The 22,913-nt window shown below is 44.7% G+C and overlaps 1 protein-coding gene across 2 annotated transcripts in view; it reads right to left on the bottom strand.

Annotated features, from left to right (window-relative positions):
- Positions 1-222: 222 nt before the first annotated feature.
- Positions 223-22,913, bottom strand: part of LOC133560351 (neuroligin-2-like) — a 304,784-nt gene continuing 282,093 nt past the window's right edge. For both annotated transcript variants that reach the window (XM_061912802.1, XM_061912801.1), the window contains 3 exons: positions 12,295-12,448; positions 3,914-4,280; positions 223-3,662 (listed from right to left, as the gene is read on the bottom strand). In XM_061912802.1, the coding sequence (XP_061768786.1) occupies positions 2,828-3,662; positions 3,914-4,280; positions 12,295-12,448 (1,356 nt within the window). In that variant the 3' untranslated portion in view covers positions 223-2,827. The remainder of the gene's footprint in view (positions 3,663-3,913; positions 4,281-12,294; positions 12,449-22,913) is intronic.

The raw sequence follows: 22,913 nt of genomic DNA, 5'->3' as shown, positions 1-22,913 counted from the left end.
AATTGTTTATTTTGTTGACCACTGACCGACGAAATAAATTAAAAAAACATATCTGGGCTCAGGCTGTGACAGCAGAACCTTAACGGTTCTTGTGTATGGGCGTCCTAGAATTTGGTGCTATGCCCCCGACAGGTAAGCTTGTGCCTGTCGGGACATGTTGCCTTATTTGTAATACTAATTATAATACTTAAATCCAGAGAAACCTGACACACACACTGGCTATGAACGTATTTAATGTTTCCCCAGATCAGAATCACAGCATACAGTAGATAACCTCTAAAGTAAACAGAAACATCACCTCAATTAATTATACTCCCCCCCGACACTTTTAAAATCAGCATTTCTCACAAAATTCCATTATGCAACAATGTTTTTCTCAACAGAAATCTTGGGTTTCTGATTAATTTTTTTGACGTAGACAACAGGTGCAACTTTGCGTCGGAATACGAGCAGGAAGTTGAGTGAATACACAAAAATGTGTGTGCTGTTGAGTGGTAGCGGGTAACGTTGTCCAAGTTCCAATAGATGACTTTGATTTTGTTCATGATTATGAAAGCAGTCCCGTCATCATTAACATAACACAGTGTGCAGACAGTAACATATACTGTAAGATCTCTTTAATAATGTGTGTGTGAGGCATCTTATGGTATTAAAGCCCTCATGTACGGACCCCACAATAAAGCGGCTTCATGTAAACATGGCTACATGGGAAATGAGCTAACATCTAATCAAGGGCCTTGTCTCGCTTTGAACGTTCTCACCATGAACCAGGTTCCCTTAACACCCACCCCCCACCCATTATGTGGGTTAACTGGCAGAAAGGCAAACTCTGGCTTTTACTTGACATATTCCCAAAATGATGCATATATGATTTAATGCAAAGGTGAACTTCCAAAGTAAAAGCTTGGGAGGAAATATAAGAGTGCAACAACCAAAGCACTGATACAAAGTGGTATTTTTTTTCTCTAAATAAACCAGCATAAAGCATTTTTGCTAGAGTAACTTTCCTGTGGGGGGATGCTACAAGAAGTCCGCATGGCCAAAAGTGGTATGAGAACAATATAATGTCAATATGGTGGCCCTTTCTTTGCAAACTGCACCTGTTGTCTTTTATGATTTCATTTCATTCATTCACTCAACAAAAAAGAAAAAAACTAACAAGAAACTGAATATTTACAAATATTTATATCTGTTTGATACTCTTAAAAATGTACAGTTTTGATTCTCTTGCAGGTTTTGTGTCGTGTGTTGTCTCCCCTTTGCAGACATCTGTCGCGATGGCGCCCTCCTGTGGAAGTTTATAAAATAGACGAGGAATAAAAACAGCCCGGGCCTCAAAAGGCTGCAGTTGTTTGCTCTGTCCTGCAGTGTCACCTCATGGCCCCTCGCTCCCTCTGACCTCACGGAGCTACGAAAGCATGCCATACAAATGACGGCGCTGCAAAAGGTATCATCTTGACAAACACAGAAGATACAAAGATGGCCGTGCCTTTTCCACGTCAATACGGTGCGTCCATTAGTTTAAGGCTTTCTGCAAAGTCTCTTTTCCTTTGCAGCCCCGTCAAATTTTTTAAGCTCATCCAAGCAGACTGCTTGGTGTTTACGTTGTGCACATATCGCAACACTCTAAAGACGCAGGGGAATACAACAAAGAAGAAACAAACAGGCTAGCGCACAAGCAACAACAGCACCAGGGACCCGAGAAAAGGGCAGACCTTTCACCACCTTCCCCTTTGTACGCAGACTCTCTGTGTGTGCTTTCTGTCTTCTCACCCAAACCTTTAGTGACCCAATTAGGAAAGCATTAAAACAAGTGGGAAAATCATGCCGGTCACATTATGATGTTACACACACTCTTTGGGTCGGTGCAGGGACCACGTGTGGACCAGGCACACACAAATGGTAAGAAAAGGCAGCACCAGTCATATGAATGGGCTTGCTACTGGTTGCATCAGCACAGCACAGGCATGTCTGTCTTAATATCCACACCAGACATGAAGGAGATGAAGATTTTTTTTCTGAACCAAGTGAAGCGCTTTTGTTGGTTTTTGGGGGAAAACGTGCGGCTACAGTGTCCTCCACCCCTCATGTTCCTCCTAAGAAAAATAATTCATGCATAAACCCCCCCCGGCCCCCACCGCAAAACGATAGACTTTCTCGTTTGTACACGTATATAACTATATATATAATTTCTCTATATAATTTCAGCAAAAACTAAAGTTGTTTGCACATATGAAACAACAATTAAGGACATGGTAGAAAGACAGAGACAGGCGGTGGAGGAAAAGGAAAACACAATCAAGGGCCAGTTTGGCACTTTTGTCACGTTTGTTAGTGGACAGTAAATATACAGTAGCTGTTTTTCTTCTTCACTAGAATGCAACTCTGACCTTGGCACCAAAAATGCTGGTAGAATGAAAGTAGAAGATATAAGATTACCACCTTTTTAGGAAACTTTAGTCCAATAGAGTACTGGACAGGGCCACATGTCAAAAGTGGGCTTCAGATGTAGGAAAAATAAGAATGACACACTCAGGAATGAAGCAAGACATCAATAAAGAATAAAAAGGCGAGAGGTCCATTCAAGAAATGGTAAGGGGCTCTGGTTTGAAAACCCTCCTTGAAAATAGTAGTTTCTCCCAAACTTGCTGCATTGCAGTTCAGTTGCGTCTTCGCATGCCACCATTGGAGGGCGCTGCTCAGCTTGGCAGCACAAGACGGAGGAGGTGGAGTAGTTCTTTGACAGTCAAACCTCACATCCAGGGGACTTCTCGATGATTTGCACGGCCAGTCTTCCTTGGGTGCTGCTGTGTCAGGTCAGGCCATACTATACCCTGGTGGTGGAGTGGGGGTGTGGTAGGGTGTTGTTATGGCCTGTGGAAGGGAAAGTGTTGAAGGCATGGAGAGGCTGCATGCTGGTGATGGTACTGGGGATCATGGTAATTGTGTTGGGTGTCATCAGAGGCACGTCGTCTGGGGCCCGGCGTAGCGCCAGCGTGTAGTCGGGGGGGCACGATGGGCGCAGGATGTCGTGGGGCCGCAGGGGCTCCATGTCGTGGTGAGCGTCATGCTCGGAATGCTTCATCTGCAGAGACATGATCTCCTCCTCCTGACTGTGGGCCAGGTCATTGGCGGGGCCGCCCCGCTGAGGAGAGAGACGGTGGCGCCGCATCTCGTGCCTCTTGTCACGTTTGTAGTAGAGGGCGGCGAAGGCGAGGATGTTGAGGAAGAGGAGGGACGCTCCCACGGCGACCGTCACGCTCAGCTCCGTGGAGTAGTCGCGGGTGTCACCGGGAAAAAGAACCCGGGGAGGACGCTCGGAACTATCGGGCTCCGGGTCATAAGGGAAGGTAGGGTAGGGGCGGTGAGTGGTGCGAGGGCCTGTAGTTCTGGTTCTAGGTGTGCCGGGGCCGGTGCCCGGGCCTAGTGGGGAGCGGGGAGTGGTCGGAAACAGCTCGTCATGCAGATTATGGAGATGGGGCACCAACTCCAGCCAGAAGGCCACCTTGTTGGCCCTGTAGTTGTCTCTGACACGGGGTTTCAAGCCAATGTGAAGATACTGCTTGTCCTTGGAGTTGAACTTGGTCCAGATGACTTCTTCAAAGCGGTTGGGCTTGGTGTGGATGAATTTGGTGTCCTGGGGCACTGGCAAGTTGGGATCCCTGGCAGAATGAGACCGTGTCAGTTGCTGGAGTTAAAGGTTTTACCGTAGACTACTACTTAACGACTGGATACCTGGTCAATAAGACTTTTACCAAAGTGAAGCCCTGTACATCACCGAGTAATGTCATTGAGTAACGCCATTGAATAACGTCACCGAAGTACGTCACTCTAAACTTTCTCACTGGGGTGGTACCCTCAAAAGTACACGCTATCAGGTAAAATTCACAGTATTGAAATTTGCAATGCTTACCCAGTCTTGGCAAAGTTGGTCCAGTATGTCATCACCACAGCGCTCAGCATTACATCGTTCTTGGAGAAGTTGCACGGGAACAAGTCTGTGGCGCCAATCATGGGCACACCAAAAACATACGGTATCTCGTCGCCATGGGCGGCGTCAGCCCACTCAGGCCGCGTCTCGGTCTGGCAGTGGTGGTAGAAGGTGTAAAAGTAAACGGGCGACTGGAACTCTGCGTGGAGCTTGGCCGTGGCCACGGCTGGCGCCACCCACTGGTGATCCGTAAACAGCGCCAGCAAGGTTTTTCGCCGCATGTCGCCATTGTCCCTGTCTGCCCAGTCCGTGTACATAAACTTAATGGTCTCCCTCAGGATGTCTTTGCCTGGAAGACAATGTGCAGCAAAGGAGTGTAGTGTCAGAAAAGTGAAGATACTAAAGAGAGTGGTCAAAGAAAATCAAAAAGTTGGAGAGACCGTGAGACCAAAATGTAGAAAAGGTCTTTCAAAGATTGACAAGCAGGACAAATGTTTTTTGTTTTGACAGCTATCTGCAGCGTTGGCAGTCAGCCGTCAGATCCACTTGAAATACCCATAGTCTAGTGGATGGTAAGGCATCTTTTGCACCCACAGAGACTTAAAGGCCAAAGCGTAGCTCCCATCCCATGGTGAAAAAAAATCTTCATGACTGGCGTGTTTTTATTCTTTTGATCTCCTAGTCATCTTATACCACGCCTTAAACTGCTGGAAATCAGTGACGTGAGGTATATGGCTGCTGTCGGCTTTGGAGTATTTTAAAACTTTAAATTAATTCTCGGCTCTGGTCAATGTTAATACAGGTTGCTCATAAAGAGGATAATGAGAAAAAGAAGAGAATGTTCGAAAAACTTAGTAGTCACATTTTTTTTTGCTTTTATGACATTTAAAACATTTGTGATTATCTTTCATTTGTGCATGAAGTACAAGTGCCTATCCTTACTTTTGTTGTAAAAGTATGATCAACTTTGTGTGAAAGTCCACTTAGGAAACATTTATATAATCCTCTAAAATGGCATCTTTCAATTTATAAGCCATGTGTACACAGGCTAAATGTATTTAATCTGACCATAAATCGGATTAGACTCGCTGTGTACATGGACCCTGACAAGAATGATCCGATTGTGAGATGTATTTTCATGCATCACACCTTAAATCGCAAACCTTTAATTTTAATGCGCAACACATACCAGAAACAGAAGTAGAATAAGAAGCAGTCACTACAGCTGTAAGCAAACATGTCTCTGTGCATTTCTGCTAGTAAATGTATCAATTTTCCATTCTGATCGCTACTTTTGTTTAACCTTTTTTTTTTAAACAGAACTATTCTGGTGCAATTTTTCATGTTACGACATTCTATGTACGTGCCAGGGACTAGCAGTTATTACTTGCAAACTGTAATGTTTGTTAAATAAAACAGCTCGTTGAGACAACTGGATCCCTTCTTTTATTGTTACATCGACACATGTTTTTGCTAGTCTCTGTTTTAGAGCAACAAACGCTATTTCTGTACATGTTAAATTGGGGAAGACTGTAGCAAGACAATCGCTTCATTCCGATACCATTAAACTTAGTCCCCCCATTCACCACAAAAGTAAAGCTGACGTCAAAGACATGCGCAGTCAGGATAATTTCGACTCAAATTTTGGAAGAAGTGTTTTCATGCGCAACAATCAAAATTACTATTGGCATAAACCTCTCGTCTAGATCAGTTTTAACCCTTGGGTAATGTTTATATTGTTTTTACCTATCCAGCGTTTGTGGATGTGATGGAGCCATTGCATTTTGTGGCTTTTAATGCCGTAAAAAAAAATTCTGTAAAAAAACGGTCATCTAAATAGAATTAAAGTAAATTATTGTAAACCAAATAATGATCAAAAACATTATATTAAGAGAAATTTTCATGAAACGTTTTGTGGAAAAATATCGTAATTTTACAGATTTTTACTAAATTATTAAAATCAACCACCTTTAATAAAGTGACGATGCAAACAGTTCTGCAGAAAAATACCTTTATTCTACAGAGTTTTTCCAAATTATTACGATCAACCACATTTAATGAAGTGACAATGCTGGCAGTTCCACAGATAGATACCATTATTTTTCAGATTTTTTCTGAATTGTTAAAATCAGGGGTTTCAAACTCAATTTACCTGGGGGCCACTGGATGCAGAAACTTGTTACCAAGTAATCCTTCTTTGAATGGCTATTTCGCCCTAGCAACAAACTTGCCAATCCTCCCGATTTGACCTATATACATTCGGTGACCCTCCCGAAGGAACGTCCTGATGTTCGCCCGGACAAGTACATCAAGGGCGTGCCGTGACAGCACTGCCTTTATCAACCACTACAACCTTTGTCGCGTTCACTCAGTCACCATACAAACAGTGTGACGACTTAAGCGCATGTTGTACAAGGCTTTGGCAGACATATAATAAAGACTGCAAGACATACTTGATCAACAGCCATACAGGTCACACTGAGGGTGGCTGTAGACACAAATTTAAGACAGTTACAAATATCTGTCACACTGTGAATCCACATCAAACAAGAATGACAAACACATTTCGGGAGAACATCTTCACCCTAACACAACATAAACACCAGGGGCGGTTCTAGGCATGCTTATATGAGGGGGCAGTCAGAAATGTGAAGGGGGCATCATGTGTACACATCATGCTACAGCACTTTTTTTGACTGTGCTTATAGTAACGATGCTTTCTTTATTGAAATGGTTCTTTAGCTATGTGTCCAACCCCAACCTGGAGTAGTGGATTGCACTTTGTTAGGCCTCTACCTTCAGACCTGTCTAACTTGGGTGTCCCACCTGAAGACTAAGCTCCTGCTGGTATAGCTCTTACGGTCACAGAGGCACGCAAACCCCCTGGCCAACAATAAGGCGGCAATCCCTCAGGGGGGGAAACATTAACAGCGCTGTCATATTTCCGACAGGGGAAACAGAAGCAGGCGTCTCGCCCCACAGAATACTCTAGCCATGGTCGTGTGCGGTACCAGGCAGGATTGAATGATCTTAATGTTGTACCAAATGCATGCTTTGGGTAGCCACCCAGTATTGGCTGAGATGGTGCGTTGCCATTTAAGTCACTGGGTAGCTGAGCAGGCTGCTTTGGGGGAGCGCTTGTTGGGGGGACGGAGGGAGCTGGTGTAGGAGAAACAGTGCTTGCTGGTGCTAAAGGTGCAGTATTGCTAGCTGCTGTCCCTGATGTACTAGCAGTAGCGTCATTGCTACTACTACATGCAGGAGCAGGACTAAACTTTTTAAATGCTCTGAAAAATGGATGCATTACAGAGCATTAACTTTCTCTTTGTGAGCTGCTGGAAGCTGGAGCAGAAAATAAGTAAGTTTGAACAACAACAGAAAAAAACCGCTGTGATTACATGAAGAAAAACAACAACAACAGTACAGGACTACAGCCTGGGGCGGGGCTTTACGTAGGGGTCTGTCAGACACAGGTCACTTGTCTTCAGTTTGTCACATGTAGTGGACGTGGGCACTCATCTGGGCACAAAATGCATTCACTCCAATGTATGTGTGTTGCCCACTTGCTTGTAAATTGATGAAAACGGCTGTGTTTTTGTTTTTAGGTGTCTTGGTCATATCAAATGAAACTTATAATTTGTTTATTACAAATGAAACATTAAAGGTTGACTATGTAGAATTACAAAAAAACAACAGAAAAAGAATTCCAGCAGTCGATTTCCAGACCGTTGCTAAGTAAAACGGGCCGTTACTAGGGACTCCGCTCTGAACAGAGGACAGCAGAGGACTGCTAAGCAGGATATACACCTTATGTTTCATTTTTACCGTCATTAACAGCATCATAAATGACTTGTAGCTTGTTACAGGGAAAGTGGAGGTTCTCTGCCTTCCAAACCACTGCTGCTCAGAGCCTCCGCTGTCACTGCTCTCGTCAAGTTGTCAAAAAAAAAAAAAAAAAAGGAACTCCGTAGCACCGAAAGTCTGCGACGATAAACGTGTTTATGACAGATAAGACTACACAGATACACCCATCCTAACAAGTATTTGATAAATGTAGACAACTTTTCCTTTTCTTTTACTTTCATACTGCAACAGTGATTGGATGTTTACTGAGGGCTGAGGGGTGTGTGCGGGTGTGTGTCTGCTGCGCAGCCTGTGGAATGTGGAATACACGCACAGCGGAGGGAGGGATGAGAGGGAAGCCGACACTACTATATCGGGTGTGTCCCTTTTTTGGTGGATTTTTCCGCTAGTGCAGATAATTTTGTCGACTTGTAATGTAGTAATTTTGTGAGTTTATTAAAATTTGCTTTCTCAAATTTTGATTTGAGGGGGCAAGACATTTATTTAAGGGGGCTCTGCCCCCTCTTGCCCCTGCGTAGAGCCGGCCATGATAAACACAAAAGAACAAATACCCAGAATCCCATGCAGCCCGAACTCTCCCGGGCTACACCCCCGCACCCCCACATGAACGCCCTCCGTGCGTTGGTTGAGGTGGGCGGGGTTTGGTGGTAGCTGGGTGTATATTGTAACACAGAAAATTTACGGCTGCATGGGATTCTGAGCATGGCCAGCTCTACGCAGGGGCAAGAGGGGGCAGAGCCCCCTTAAATAAATGTCTTGCCCCCTCAAATCAAAATTTGAGAAAGCAAATTTTAATAAACTCACAAAATTACTACATTACAAGTTGACAAAATTATCTGCACTAGCGGAAAAATCCACCGAAAAAGGGACACACACGATATAGTAGTGACGGGTTCCCTCTCATCTCCCCCTCCGCTGTGCGTGTATTCAACATTCCACAGGCTGCGCAGCAGACACACACCCGCACACACCCCTCGGCCCTCAGTAAACATCCAATCACTGTTGCAGTATGAAAGTAAAAGAAAAGGAAAAGTTGTCTAAATTTATCATATACTTGTTAGGATGGGTGTATTTGTGTAGTCTTATCTGTCATAAACACGTTTATTGTTGCGGACTTTCGGTGCTACGGAGTTCCTTTTTTTTTTTTTTTTTACAACTTGACGAGAGCAGTGACAGCGGAGGCTCTGAGCAGCAGTGGTTTGGAAGGCAGAGAGCCTCCACTGTCCCTGTAACAAGCTACAAGTCATTTATGATGCTGTTAATGACGGTAAAAATGAAACATATCCTGCTTAGCAGTCCTCCTCTGCTGTCCTCTGTTCAGAGCGGAGTCCCTAGCAACAGCCCGTTTTACTTAGCAACGGTCTGGCAATCAACTGCTGGAATTCTTTTTCTGTTGTTTTTCTTGTATTTCTACATAGTCAACCTTTAATGTTTCAATCTACATTTTGTAATAAACAAATTATAAGTTTCATTTGATATGACCAAGACACCTAAAAACAAAAACACAGCCGTTTTCATCAATTTACAAGCAAGTGGGCAACACACATACATTGGAGTGAATGAATTTTGTGCCCAGATGAGTGCCCACGTCCACTACATGTGACAAACTGAAGACAAGTGACCTGTGTCTGACAGACCCCTACGTAAAGCCCCGCCCCAGGCTGTAGTCCTGTACTGTTGTTGTTTTACTTCATGTAATCACAGCGGGTTTTTTCTGTTGTTGTTCAAGCTTACTTATTTTCTGCTCCAACTACCAGCAGCTCACAAAGAGAAAGTTAATGCTCTGTAACGCATCTATTTTTCAGAGCATTTACAAAGTCTAGTCCTGCTCCTGCATGTAGTAGTAGCAATGATGCTACTGCTAGTACATCAGGGACAGCAGCTAGCAATACTGCACCTTTAGCACCAGCAAGCACTGTTTCTCCTGCACCAGCTCCCTCCGTCCCCCCAACAAGCGCTCCCCCAATGCAGCCTGCTCTTGTACCCAGTGACTTAAATGGCAACGCACCATCTCAGCCAATACTGGGTGGCTACCCAAAGTGTGCATTTGGTACAACATTAAGATCATTCAATCCTGCCTGGTACCGCACACGACCATGGCTAGAGTATTCTGTGGTGCGAGACGCCTGCTTCTGTTTCTCCTGTCGGAAATATGGCAGCGCTGTTAATGTTTCCCCCCCTGAGGGATTGCCACCCTATTGTGGTCAGAGGGTTTGTGTGCCTCAGTTACCGTAAGAGCTACACCAGCAGGAGCTTAGTCTTCAGGTGGGACACCCAAGTTGTACAGGTCTGAAGGTAGAGGCCTGACAAAGTGCAATCCACTACTCCAGGCTGGGGTTGGACACATGGCTAAAGACCCATTTCAATGAAGAAAGCATCGTTACCATAAGCACAGAAAAAAAAGTGCTGGAGCATGATGTGTACACATGATGCCCCCTTCACATTTCTGACTGCCCCCTCATATAACCATGCCTAGAACCGCCCCTGATTCTGAGTATTTGTTCTTTTGTGTTTAAGTTGTGTTACGGTGAAGATGTTCTCCCGAAATGTGTTTGCCATTCTTGTTTGATGTGGGTTCACAGTGTGGCGCATATTTGTAATAATGCTAAAGTTGTTCGTACGGCCACCGTCAGTGTGACCTGTATGGCTGTTGGCTGTTGATCAAATATGTCTTGCAGTCAGCAAAGTATGTCATATTACAGAGAAAAATGTTAAATTGTTAGTATGAGCATTAACCTTTACATAAGAGGCTACATATATTTTTCAATTTGAATGCAAAAATACACCTACATTTGAGAAAAATAAGATTTACCTTAAAATTACAAAAAAAAAACGTTAGATTGTTAGTATGGACATAGACTTTTATATAGCAAGCTACATAAATAATGAAAGTTAATTACTGTAATTTTACATGAATTTGAAAGTAATTTGAGAAAACAGAAAATGATATGTATAATTAATTTGGTATTTTTCAGTAAAAAAAAAGAAATATACATAGTTTGTCATTACTAGCATATTACTTAAAATAACAGGTGGTTGGTTTATTTACAGATGTCTTCAATTCTGCAGTTTTATAACCTTTTTAAAGAAATAGTACAGTCATAGTAACAATTTAGAGTATATTCACCATAAAAATATGATTTTTTTTTTACAGTGAGCTCACAATCAAACACTTTTATGTTAAAATACTGAACAGATGTTTACCTTATCCCAATAAACATATGTTTAGTAATTTAACATTAAAGTGTTTGATTGTGAGGCATTAAAAGCCACAAAATACAACGGGTCCATCAGACCTACAAACGCTGGCTGAGTAACAATAATATAAACATTACATGGAAAATTTCTCTGCCAGTTTCTGGATCCCACAAGGATTCTTCTTTTGTGTTTCTGCACCTGCGGTTCCCACACAAGGTTGCAACATTGTTTGTCAATGCTGTCTGCTCTCATTTTCTCGCACATTTGACCCTCTGATATTTTGTGTACCTACACTCTGTCCTCCTACTGTCTAGGCCTTGAGTGTGTGTGTGTGTGTGTGTGTGTGTGTGTGTGTGTGTGTGTGTTAGAGAGAACATCAATTTCCACACTTCTATTAGGTCCAGTGGACCCGGACATCTTATATGTAATAGAAATGTGTAGGGGACGGGGTGTGTGGTCATTAAATATTTATTCTGTTATATGTTCTTTGCAGAAAATGAGCCAAAGTAAGTCTCAGTTTGAAAAATTAATTAATTGTATAATTTTTCTTTTAATAAAAAATGAAAACGGGTCCCACAGACTCGAACACCACAAAAGGGTGAAGTTTTGATCCGAATGTGTATGCTCGGGTCAGAACATTTCCATGAAGTTTCCATGAAGTATTTTTTTATTCCGGTTAGGCTTTTAATCAGATGATTTGTGTCCTTGTGCACAAAAATGTATTAATTCAACAGCGCATTAGAATATATTTCATTCATTTGACTTGTTGCTGATTCTACCTGACACGTTGACGCTGGCACTGCTGTTTGTCAGTAAAGTTTAGAATAAAATGCTGAGCTTGCTCTCAAACTGTTGCCCTGTATTTGATTTCAGCGATTTTTAAGTAAGAAAATTAAGTAAGAAAATGTTAAAATTGATTAGAATCATACAGAAAATAATTTTATATCACAGACCCGCTCTACATCCATTGCTTTCGGTCCCCTATGGAGGGGGGGTTGCCCACATATGCTGTCCTCTCTAAGGTTTCTCATAGTCATCATTGTCACTGTCACCGACGTCCCACTGGGGTGAGTTTTCCTTGCCCTTATGTGGGCTCTACCGAGGATGTTGTTGTAGTTTGTGTTGTGGTTTGTGCAGCCATTTGAGACACTAGTGATTTAGGGCTATATAAATAAACATTGATTGATGAGTTTAAAGGACAAATGTGAATATTGCTTTTGTAATCATTATTAGAACGCTTCCTCCCCTGACTGCATTTCCCCTGTTAGTAATTAATTCTCAGTGTGTGGTTTATCGCCCACCTTCGGGGTAGCCGTAGAGGTTGTCTACAAAGTTGGAGATGGTGTAGTCAAACGCCGCTGCTGAGATGCCGTCGTTGTCCTCACTGTCGTCCACAAACTTCAGCCCCTCGCCTTGATTCACACCGATCAGCATGTCATAGTTCAGGAACTCCCCCTAGTGGCAGAAGGAGAATTGGATATAGTTAGGGGTCAATAGGTCAAAGGTTTTGCGACCTCGGGTGAAGGTAATTTGATGTTTTTCGTGCATCCTGTCAGGAGGAACGTATATCAGACTTTTAGATTTGTTTTCTTTTTTACAATTAACCACTTAACAGGTCAGAGTATTATTATGTAGATGATGTATTGTTAGTTGCCATTTAATAATAATAATAATAATAATAATAATAATAATAACTTAGATTTTTATCGCGCTTTTCTAAACACTCAAAGTACTCACAGAGAAGTGGGACTCAACATTCATTCACACCTGGTGGTGGTAAGCTACATCAGTAGCCACAGCTGCCCTGGGGTAGACTGACGGAAGCGTGGCTGCCAGTTTGCGCCTACGGCCCCTCTGACCACCACCTATCATTCACTCATCATTCATTCACCAGTGTGAGCGGCACTGGGGGAAAAGGGTGAAGTGTCCTGCCCAAGGACACAACGGCAGCCATTTTTTAGATGTCAATAGGTGGGAATCGAACCTGCAACCCTCAGGTTTCTGGCTGGCCGCTCTACCCACTACGCCATGCCGCCCCATTTAACTGTTTTGTAAAGAGGCTATTCAAATTTCCCACTAATAGCGCCTTTTACAAGGATTAATTATAAGCATCTGACAAAGGTCATTATTCAGTTACTCAGTAAATAATTAATAATTACTAAGTAGAACCTGAATGCATCATAATAAGATTCAATGCAACCTCTGATGGGTGCATACTGGAGCATTGTCTGACAGTGATATGTGTGTAACACACATCGACAGTCACACCATTGCTTTATAACGAACTGCCAACTTTTTTTTATTTTTATGAACTGGTGCCGCGCGGCCAGATGACAGCTAACATAGCCTCCAGAGTCCAGCCTGCACCCCGTTGAATGTAACTGTTTCAGCCACCCTCAGTAGTTTTACTCTCTCACCATTCTTGGAAAAAAAGTTTTTAATGTCCTGGGCCCATGCTCTGCTGCCCCTAATCCTGGTCTTCTTTGCAACTCTTTTCTGGGGTCCGGTCTTGTGCTTTTTGGAGGGCAGCCTAACCCTGCAGGGGTTCGCTCGCGCTCACGTAATTCCGATGAGGTAGAACAATTGGAAGAACGGACTGCGGTGTGGACAAATGTTCATCCTCAAATTTTTTATGTGTCTGAGCAAATGTACAAACTCCTTGAGCATTCCTTGGACCATATATGTGCAACATTAGGCACGCACACAGGAAACTACTATTTTTAAACTACTGGATACTACTATTTTCAAGGAGGGTTTTCAAACCAGAGCCCCTTACCATTTCTCAAATGGACCTTTTGCCTTTTTATTAATTTTTGATGTCTTGCTTCATTCCTGAGTGTGTCATTCTTATTTTTCCCAAACCTGACATCGCAACAAGTTTAATGTTGTATTACAATAATCAAACAAAAGCAGTTCTTTCCATTGTAATATTGTATAATATATGAGATTTGGCCCACTGACAATGAAAATTCACTTTTTGCACAATTACTGAAGCACAAGCCCGAGATAGTGTACAACTTTTATCCATCCATCCATTTTCTACCGCTTATTCCCTTTAGGGGTTGCGGGGGGCGCTGGCGCCTATCTCAGCTACAATCGGGCGGAAGGCGGGGTACACCCTGGACAAGTCGCCACCTCATCGCGGGGCCAACACAGATAGACAGACAACATTCACACTCACATTCAAACACTAGGGCCAATTTAGTGTTGCCAATCAACCTATCCCCAGGTGGATGTTTTTGGAAGTGGGAGGAAGCCGGAGTACCCGGAGGGAACCCACGCATTCACGGGGAGAACATGCAAACTCCACACAAAAAGATCCCAAGACTGGATTTGAACCCAGGACTGCAGGAACTTCGTATTGTGAGGCAGACACACTAACCCCTCTGCCACCGTGAAGCCTGTACAATTTTTAGTCTGTGAAATTTAACATTGCATAGTTTTTTAATAAAGCATTTATGTAATCTTCAAACACCATTTCATGATTAATATCCCCAAAAAATATTATTCTAAATACATGACACTTGAATAAGCACAAATGTGCTTGCTCGTTTTGCCAAAATAAGAGTTAACATGCAGCATATAACTATTCTAACTCTACTGCTATAAGCTAAGCTCCAAAACAGCAAAACCCACTCATAACAAGCTGTTATTGACATTGATTGGCTCAGTATGAAACATATCACACTGTAACGATCAAACAGAGTTTATGTGTGGCCTTGGAGTTGTTTGACGGTTTTTGTTGCCATGAACGCATCACTGGCTGTCCAGAGTGAGTGAAGAGATCGATTGCTGTCAATTCGACATAGGGTTTGTTTGTTTTGGTGTGATCATGGCCGAAAGTGACCAGTTTTGCTGGTTAGTAGTTTTGTGTTGATGTTGTTTCGGTGTGGTTATGGCCGACAGTAATCAGTTTTGCTCAATAAAATTATAATTGATGCGTACAACTTCCTTGTCCTCCTTAACACGTCTTGGTAGACATCATCATTGTTTTATCTGTTGTGACCACTTTTTGAAAATGATACAGAAAAAATTGTTATGTGTTTATTTTGTTTAGAGTTTAGGTTGGATTTAGATTTTGTGCACTGCATAGAGTTTAGGTGTGCGCAGGAAACAGGGAGTAGTGAGCAACTGTGCAGGCGTGCACCTTAGAGAAAATGTTGGTGTGGACCAAACCATTTTTTTTTTTACAGGGGTTTGAGGGTATCATTATTTTCTTTTTAATTAGAACATTGTATGACTTGTGGCTTTTTTTTAATTCAGATCCATTTTTACGAATACATATTACCGGTAGTTCAGCGTATGTATAATCATTTTGTCATAGAGGTTACTGGGGCTATATGTGGGCCCCAGCAGGCTGTGGGCCCTTAGAATTATCATCACATTTACCCCCTATACCAGTGGTTCTCAACCTTTTTTCCTCTGAAAAATGTTTTAATTCAAGTACCCCCTAATCTGAGCAAAGCATTTTTGGTTGAAAAAAGGAGATAAATAGGTCAAATACAGCACTATGTCAGTTTCTGATTTATTCAATTGTATAACAGTGCAAAATATTGCTCATTTGTACTGGTCTTTCTTGAACTATTTGGAAAAAAAGATATAAAAATAACTAAAAACTTGTTGAAAAGTAAACAAGTGATGAAATTATAAATAAAGATTTCTACACATAGATGTAATCATCAACTTAAAGTGCCCTCTTTGGGAATTTTCATAAAGATCCATCTGGATTCATGAACTTAATTCTAAACATTTCGTCACAAAAAAGAAATCTTTCACATCAATATTTATGGAACATGTCCACAAAATATCTAGCTGTCAACACTGAATATTGTTGTATTTTTTTTTCACAGTTTATGAATTCCATTCATATTTTGTTGACGTATTATTCGATAAATATATTTTTAAAAGATTTTTTAACTATTGCTATTTTTAGAATATTTTAAAAAAATCTCACGTACCCCCTTGGCATACCTTCAAGTACCCCCACGGGTACACGTATCCCCATTTGAGAACCACTGCTCTATACCATGAATTGATTCACGTGGACCCTGACTTAAACAAGTTGAACATTTTATTTGGGTGTTACCATTTAGTGGTCAATTGTAAGGAATATGTACCCCGCCTTCCGCCCGATTGTAGCTGAGATAGGCGCCAGCGCCCCCCGCGACCCCAAAAAGGGAATAAGCGGTAGAAAATGGATGTATGTACTGAACTGTGCAATCTACTAATAAAAGTTTCAATCAATCAATCAATCAATCAATACGGCCGCTGTTGTGGGAAGGTTTAAAAGGTTGCGTCCAGAGGCCTCATGTAGAAAGTTTGGGTTTGCACAAAAACCTGCCGTATGCCCTTATAGACGGCAAAGTTGAGCTGTATCAAGACTGAAGTTGACGTGGAATGTCTCAAAGCGCCATAGCTGCCATACGCACATTTCTACAAGCTGTGTATACTTATCTCCACGATGCGATGCATTTATTGTTTCCTCTTGATATTCAATATTGGTGGGGACCTCTATTAATTATACAAGCGATCATTTTGCCACCTATGGTGGGTTTCACCCCAAGGGGGACAAGCAGTAGAAAATGGATGGATGGATGGATGGATGGATGGATGGATGGTGGGTGTCCGGACTTTGACTCTTTTCACACGCTCGTCTGTTTTGGTGATGTAAATAATTTTTTCTTTGTCATCTTTTTCCTGATGCTGTACCATTTTTTAGCCTGTGTGTTGTTTCTGTAGCACACACATTTCAACCCTCGTTTTGATCGCTCCAAGAAGGAAAAAGAAGCACCTCGTACAGAGTACCATTTGGGGAGCGTCTGCAGTTCTCAGTCACACGGCTACTTTTAATATGTTTTGCATATTCATGAAGGGGCGTGATCTAGACGTGCCAAGCTATGTAGACATCTAGGATCTATTCCAAGTAGATTGCTATGTAACAAAGAAATGTGCTTGCATATGTGTGCAAACATGTAAATACATCTGAATTTTTACTGGATTTGAACATGCATCTATTTTTAGTAGGAAATCCACATAACTTTGGTTACATGAGGCCCCAGGACCGCTTCAGTACATAAATGTTCGCCATCATACACACACTAACCAGTGACGTGCTGTCAGGGGAGGCAAGTGAGGCAGTGCTTCACCTTGCCACCAGGGGGTAAAAGGCTTAACCATGAGATGTTCAAAAACGAAGTAATAATAATAATATTTCTCTTTTGGTCTATGCTTTCTATGTGATTTTGGTGTGGTTCCTGTATATTTGGATCATTTTCATGATCAAACTTGCGGAAATTCCATGTTTCCTGATCAAAATAACAAGACAGACGAGAAGTGAGGCAGATATATATGGTGCCTCTACCGTTACACACGAAGGGTATTGAGTGTTTGCGTGCTAAGGGGCGCGTGCTTTTTTCTACGGGGAAAAGGCAGGCCATGAGGCAGCAAGTATCTCTGCCTCAAAGTAGGGGGCGATATATTTCACTGTACGTTGGCACTGATCAGGCATCACTCCGCCGTTTGCAGCTTGTGCAAAACACGGCTGCCCGTTTCCTCACCAGCACCAAAAAACGCGAGCACATCACCCCAGTCCTGGCCTCATTCCATTGGCTCCCTGTCCTTTACCACATTGATTTTAAATGACTTTTAATTGTTTTTAAATCACTAAATGGTCTGGCCCAACAATACCTGACCGAGCTTCTGCATCATCATACCTCGTCTGGAGCCCTAAGGTCAGCTGACCAACTGCTGTTGGCGGTCCCTAGATCCAGGCTAAAGATCAGAGGGGACAGAGTCTTTTCCGTTGCCGCCCCTAAGCTCTGGATCAGCCTTCCACTCCACATTAGGTCAGCCCAGAGCCTGGGGTTTTTCAAAACCCTTCTTAAGACCTACCTCTTCTCGCTGACCTTTGACCTGAGCTGAGTCTGCCCACTAGGCCACCATTTTCTAGTCCTACCCCCCGACCCCTTCGCTTTAGTTGTATTTTTCTATTTGTCGCACTTTTTATTACCATGATTTTTATTTAGCAAATTTTTTACTTTTTATTCGACCCTTTTTACCGTATTGCTTTTAGCAATATTTTGTTCAGCTCATTCATTATGTTCTTTTTGTTTTGTGGTTCTGTTGTTGTGATCCGGCTTCCGGATCACACATCTCTAGCATGTTTGTCTTTTTTGTATTGTCCTACTATGTTTTGATCATGTTTTGGACTCTACCGATCCCGTTTGTTAGCGCACTTCCTTGTTTTGTATTGTCACCATGGCAACCTAAGTATGCCTCCTGCACGGACTCATTACGCACACCTGTTTTGAATTATTTGTGTTGTATTTAAGACCACCTGCTACCTTAGTTCCTCCTGGCTGTTTTGTTTGCTACTTGCAACACGCACGTTGGTTCTTATTTTTGTAATCACTATTGCTAAGTCTCGCCTTAGCTTTGCGTGCGCTCTGCACCTCTATTCCTGTACTCTGCTCTCGTTGCTAATTATTAGCATAGCTCTCCGTGCATTCGGCACGCCTTTTCTTTGCATTTTGTACCAGTATTATTTTTGTTTTTGTATTAAATCTAATCTTACCTGCAACTCCTGCCTGTCCTGGTCCTCTTGCATCCCTGGGGTAGCAACACGCATCCATTATGCCTCGCCATCGTGTCAGAAAACAGCCAGCACAACGCCGCCTCGCAGTGGACCACCAAAAGTCTTCCCTTCGCCAAGCCGCGAAGACTTTTTCCCCGGACAGCAGCGCGCAGACAACAGCCCAGTACTCTTCCCTGAGGTTTGGAAGTTTTGTTTTTTCTCCATATTCCAACCACTCTTCCGACTGGGCTGTAAGGCCAGGGCATACCTCCGGCCCACCGGTCCATCACGGTGACGTCATTTCGTCAACGCCCCCTGGTGACTCAATACCACCCCCTGTCGATGATATTTTTTCTGAGGATTTTTATATTGTTGAGTCTTATTCTCAACCTGTTTCAAATATTGACTATGATTTTTTGGACTCTATAGACACAACTAAGTTCTATACAGATGTTATTTCTAGATGCAAACTAAGGCAACATGAGCTACCTACTTTTCTTCCTCCACCTCTTAAGCCCCGTTCCCCGCCCAAGTCTGGGTTTTTTTCTCCTTTTTCAAAAGGACATGTTGGTCAACTTAAAGGGGAGGAGTCTGCCCACCTCCAAACCTCACACCACCCTCCCTTAAGGTCAGTCCCTGACCATAGGGAACGGGTCTGGGATCCCCGTCTGGAGGGAGGGGCTAAGGCCTATAGCTTTGGTGGGGAAGTAGCTCAGATGCTAACTGTCAAACCGCAGCCTCCTATGAGGCCACCTCCACCGATATTCCGCTTAGCTCCTCCTAGTAGACCTCCTCCACCTGTGTTTCCCCCGGTCAAGCCACTAAGGCCACCTAGACCTCCTCCACCGACTTTTCGACTCGCTAGTCCACTACCTCCAGTGCGCCCTCCACCACCGGTGTTCAAGCCTAGTCCCAGTCCTGGTCCGACTTCTGGCCAACATTGTAGATCAACTCGTAGACTGAGTCGTAGTCCGAGTCCTAGCCCAAGTCCTTGTTCAAGTCATTCTCTTAATGGTAGTCCAAGTCCCGGTCCCAGTTACGTACCTTCGTGTAGTCTTGATCGTAGTCCTTGTCCTAATTCCCCTCGTGGTCTTAGTCCTCACAGTAACCCTGGTCCTTGCCCAAGTCCTTATAAAAGCACTAGTTTGATTGTAAGTACTGGTCCTCACACAAGTCCTTGCCCAAGTCCTAGTGTTAGTCTAAATCCTCATAGTAGTCCTAGTCCTCCTCTCTGCCAGTCTCTTAGTGCTCCTCGGCTGACGCCGACTCCTGCTCCTCGGCTGAAGCCGACTCCTGCTCCTCGGCTGAAGCCGACACCTGCTCCTCGGCTGAAGCCGACACCTGCTCCTCGGCTGAAGCCGACACCTGCTCCTCGGCTGAAGCCGACACCTGCTCCCAGTCTGGTTCTCACACCAGCTCCCAGTCTGGTTCTCACACCAGCTCCCAGTCTGGTTCTCACACCAGCTCCCAGTCTGGTTCTCACACCAGCTCCCAGTCTGGTTCTCACACCAGCTCCCAGTCTGGTTCTCACACCAGCTCCCAGTCTGGTTCTCACACCAGCTCCCAGTCTGGTTCTCACACCAGCTCCCAGTCTGGTTCTCACACCAGCACAAACTCCAAGGCTGGAGCCCACTCCGGTACCAGCACCACGACAGGTACCGGTGCCAGCTCCGTGCCGCCAAGCACCGGTGCCAGCTCCGTGCCGCCAAGCACCGCCGACGACGGGGCTGGAGCCCACACCAGCGCCGACGACGGGGCTGGAGCCCACACCAGCGCCGACGACGGGGCTGGAGCCCACACCAGCGCCGACGACGGGGCTGGAGCCCACACCAGCGCCGACGACGGGGCTGGAGCCCACACCAGCGCCGACGACGGGGCTGGAGCCCACACCAGCGTCGACGACGGGGCTGGAGCCCACACCAGCGTCGACGACGGGGCTGGAGCCCACACCAGCGTCGACGACGGGGCTGGAGCCCACACCAGCGTCGACGACGGGGCTGGAGCCCACACCAGCACCACCGACGACTCCTGCGGCTCCCAGGCCGCCTCCGACGACTCCTGCGGCTCCCAGGCCGCCTCCGACGACTCCTGCGGCTCCCAGGCCGCCTCCGACGACTCCTGCGGCTCCCAGGCCGCCTCCGACGACTCCTGCGGCTCCCAGGCCGCCTCCGACGACTCCTGCGGCTCCCAGGCCGCCTCCGACGACTCCTGCGGCTCCCAGGCCGCCTCCGACGACTCCTGCGGCTGCAGCACCCGCATCATCCTCGCCAGCTGCACTCGGGCCTGCTTTGGCTGCAGTCCCCGCACCCTCGTCTGCTGCTTCCAAGCCTGCTGGGATTTCGGTGCTGAGGCGTCGTCCACCACGTCGACCACGGGCGTGGCCTCTGCGAGGTCATCCTCCTCGCCAGATACTCCCTCCTCCATGTCGGCCACGGATGTGGCCGTGCCCGGGTCGTCCGCCTCGCCGGGCACCTCATCCTGCGAGGCGGCCACTAATGTGGCCTTTTCGAGGTCGCCCGCCAAAACTTTTTCGGCAGCAGCGTTCCACCCGCCGCCGCCACATGATGTGTCCTCGGTGGATTCGGGGACATGCGATCTGGCGACCCTCCACCGTGGACTCCTTCCGCCCTCCCTTCGTTTGTGAACTTTCTGGTTTTGGGAGGGGGTTCTCTTTATTGCAGTTTTTTGGGGGCATCTGGGATCTGCCCCTTAAGGGGGGGTAATGTTGTGATCCGGCTTCCGGATCACACATCTCTAGCATGTTTGTCTTTTTTGTATTGTCCTACTATGTTTTGATCATGTTTTGGACTCTACCGATCCCGTTTGTTAGCGCACTTCCTTGTTTTGTATTGTCACCATGGCAACCTAAGTATGCCTCCTGCACGGACTCATTACGCACACCTGTTTTGAATTATTTGTGTTGTATTTAAGACCACCTGCTACCTTAGTTCCTCCTGGCTGTTTTGTTTGCTACTTGCAACACGCACGTTGGTTCTTATTTTTGTAATCACTATTGCTAAGTCTCGCCTTAGCTTTGCGTGCGCTCTGCACCTCTATTCCTGTACTCTGCTCTCGTTGCTAATTATTAGCATAGCTCTCCGTGCATTCGGCACGCCTTTTCTTTGCATTTTGTACCAGTATTATTTTTGTTTTTGTATTAAATCTAATCTTACCTGCAACTCCTGCCTGTCCTGGTCCTCTTGCATCCCTGGGGTAGCAACACGCATCCATTATGCCTCGCCATCGTGTCATCTGTTGCTCTATGCTTTTTTTTTGTAAACGTTGTTGTAAATGTGCTATATAAATAAAATTGACTTGACTTGACTTGATTATTGTGAACTTGCAGTTCATAATTTCATGAACTGCCAACATTGGTTAACCCTTTAGAAGTAGAAGAATAAAACAACAGACAAAAACTGCTACGCTTCCCGCAAACTGGGATGCTTTTTCGCCCTAAAAATGTAGGATTTGATTTCTAAAAGAGGGAATTTTTCAAGACTGGAATTTCAATCAAAGCAAGAATGTCACGCCGCAAGTACATGCCGCTGCGCATTCCTCAGTGCGCTCTGTGGACTGCGCTTCGGGACACGCCCACGGGCCCTCATCTCCTGCTGCAGCCAACGGCTGCAAACAATCAGCAATCGACACACCTGACACCGATGAGTCCCCTGTACTTCTTAAGCCAGAGCAAACCTGCATTCCAGGGCAGAACGTTGCTACCTGTTCCGTACGGTAAGCCGACACGTCTAGCTCTATGTACACACTCTCTCTCTCAGTGTTTCTCCTCCTCCGTGTTCATTTGTTTTGTGTCCCTTGTCGCCATCCAGCAGTATTCCTCCGTTTCCTGGTCACGAGCCGTGTCTCTTGTCTCCCAGTATTCCCTCTGGTTCCCTGGCTGCCTCTTTGGATCTCGACCCGGACATGGACTTTGACGGCTCGCTCTTGCCACTGACCTCCTACTGGTCCCTGGATCTCCGAGCTTGCCTTGCCCTCCATGGACTTCCGCCTCTAGCTCAACACTCTGGTAACACTCAGGTAACACTCCTCAGATAATCGCTACACATAGTCACACACATACACATTTTCTCCTCGTTTCACACTTCATACTATTGTATAACAATAAATAGAGTTAAAAAAACGTCCTTGCATTCGTGCTGTGTCCTTCTTTCCCCGCTTTACCGTAACAAAGAAGTCATTAATACTGGGGGACCAACTTCAGAGCTGCCAGATTTGACGCAAACGTGTGTGGTTCGAGGACAGAATATAACGCCTTAAATTCAAAAGGATTTGTGTACCGGAAAATAACGGCTTTGTGGCTGTGCTACAAAAAAAAAGGCTTAATTGCTT

This window comes from Nerophis ophidion, linkage group LG10 (assembly GCF_033978795.1).
Source record: "Nerophis ophidion isolate RoL-2023_Sa linkage group LG10, RoL_Noph_v1.0, whole genome shotgun sequence".
Classification (NCBI taxonomy): domain Eukaryota; kingdom Metazoa; phylum Chordata; class Actinopteri; order Syngnathiformes; family Syngnathidae; genus Nerophis; species Nerophis ophidion.
The sequence above is the reverse complement of the archived record's forward strand: the minus strand, read 5'-3'. Positions and strand labels throughout refer to the sequence as shown.